Raw genomic sequence first — 2,041 nt, 5'->3', positions numbered from 1 at the left:
TACTCAAGGTCATACGTGAAGCGAGACTCTGTAATGCTGCCGGAGATCCGGAAGATGGATCAACTCGGTTGATGGTGGGCTCCTCTTTGGTTGATATTTCTGAGTGCCAAAGAGTATTGTTCCAGCACCAATCATCCGCTTCTTTTCTTGAAATTAGTCTGGCATAGTCGGGGACGTCCTGCTTGTTGCCAACAACGATGAAAGAGAACGCATCTGCATTTTTAATGTTCGCTTCTTTCTTGAACTTGGATATCCAATACGTCACGTTTCTGAAACTACACAGATCGTTTGCTGCATACATCAGAAGACACATGTCGACGTCCTTGTACACTGGTGGTGTTCCTCCAAATTCTTCAACGGCGACGGTGTCAAACACGTTCAACTCGTATAGCTTGTCGTTGACACGTACAGATTTGCGCAAGATACCTTTGCTTACATTTTCGCAAGTATTCCCCACGAATTTCCATACATCTGATGTTATCCCAACGCCTCGTTCGCCGAGAATTAATACTTTGATTTGCACACGCTCGTTGCAGCTTGAGAAATCCGTGCTTGCGGACGACATCTTCGACGTACTGTTCGATCTGATGTTTCGTTTTAGTGTTTCGTACTGGTATTTTGTACAAGTGTTTCGTACCATTAGCGGACTGAAACTGTCTTGTTTCCGTCGCAAGGCCCTTATATAGGCTCGGGTAAAGTTGGTAGGAATGAATTTCGGGTTAGGATAGGTCGAAATCTTTATATATTGACTAGTGAGGTGCCACGTCATTTTCTATTATGCACGTCACTAAACTGAGGAAAAAAATCTACCTATTTTGTACCCTTCAAACAAAACAAATAGATTTTTTCCTTTTTTTTTCTAGGAAACGTAATTGTAATTTAACGATTCGTAAATCGTTATTTAACTGTTATTTAACGAATGTTTCTTAAAAAAAAGGGAAAAAAAGGTTAAGAAAAAAAAAGAAAAAGTGAAAGGGGAGAAAAAAGACAGGAAAAAAACGCGGAACGAATTATGTTTGAATATTGTACCAAAAAATTACACTCACATTGGAATACGATATGATAAAATAAATGAATTCCCGTTCTCTGATCGTAATAAAATAACATCTTCACGTCGCGTGCACGTCTGACGAGAGAACGTATTCCAAGTGGAAAATTCAGATTTTAATAACACTTTGCACATATGTGGGACAATCAAAAGAATGAGTTTTGCAATTTCCCGCTGGCGTGCGGAAAAATGGATTTATTTTGTCATACTTCGCGCACTCGAACGCGCGTGGTTATATATTTGCAATTAAAATCAGCTGCGGCCTACTTCCTCGGGCGGTGAATTAGTCGTTATAAAGCGAGCTTTTAATCCTTAACCAGGAGGAACACACATATTTTCCTCGCAATTTGTTTTACACGTCCCGAGAGAGAAATGTTAAGTATCCGAGTATCTAACATGAGCGCTGTGATCGGGTCGAGAGACCGACCGCGCGATTATGATGACGTGAACATGAAACATTCAAATCGTTTTGAAATAAACATGTATATATGTATATATAAAAAGAGTTTGTATATACCAGGTGTATGCATAAGTTCTTTCCGGTTTAACTAAGAGATGGCGCCACCGAAAAGTACGCACCGTATTAATTTGACACACACGTCATTTTGTTCGTCTGACATTTAAAACTACAAACACACACAAATTGAGTCCGCCGATTAGGTCAAGCCGAGAGAGGGGGGAGCAAATGTGCTTATATTATTGCGAGAAGAAGATTTATTTATATCCGGGCATAAAACGCGTTCCCGGGAATCTTTAAGGCGAGAAGCTGAGTGCATCGACAGGGTGGCGCGCATTATACTTAAGTAGATGTTAATAGCCGTTTCTGGCTCACTTTGGTCTGTTTTACCGACAGAGTAGGAAGGCCTGTTGGCGCAGTTGGCGCTGTTATACCGACCGAATAGCAACGGCCGGTAGGCATTGTTTTTTTTTACCGACCGAATATTGCCCTTCAGCGGTCGGTACCCCCTCCTCCGACAGTCGGTATACCCTCGG

At 41.5% G+C, this 2,041-nt stretch overlaps 1 protein-coding gene across 1 annotated transcript; it reads right to left on the bottom strand.

The window, feature by feature from the left end:
• Window positions 1–15: 15 nt before the first annotated feature.
• On the bottom strand, window positions 16–565 carry LOC106749971 (ras-related protein RABG3d-like; the record flags this gene model as incomplete). The annotated part of the gene is made up of 1 exon (XM_014629968.1): window positions 16–565. A coding segment is annotated over exon 1 (550 nt), but the record flags the coding sequence as incomplete, so codon positions are not given.
• Window positions 566–2,041: the final 1,476 nt, after the last annotated feature.

Source organism: Dinoponera quadriceps, unplaced genomic scaffold, assembly GCF_001313825.1.
Source record: "Dinoponera quadriceps isolate SergipeBrazil2010 unplaced genomic scaffold, ASM131382v1 scaffold4781, whole genome shotgun sequence".
Taxonomy (NCBI): domain Eukaryota; kingdom Metazoa; phylum Arthropoda; class Insecta; order Hymenoptera; family Formicidae; genus Dinoponera; species Dinoponera quadriceps.
The sequence above is the reverse complement of the archived record's forward strand: the minus strand, read 5'-3'. Positions and strand labels throughout refer to the sequence as shown.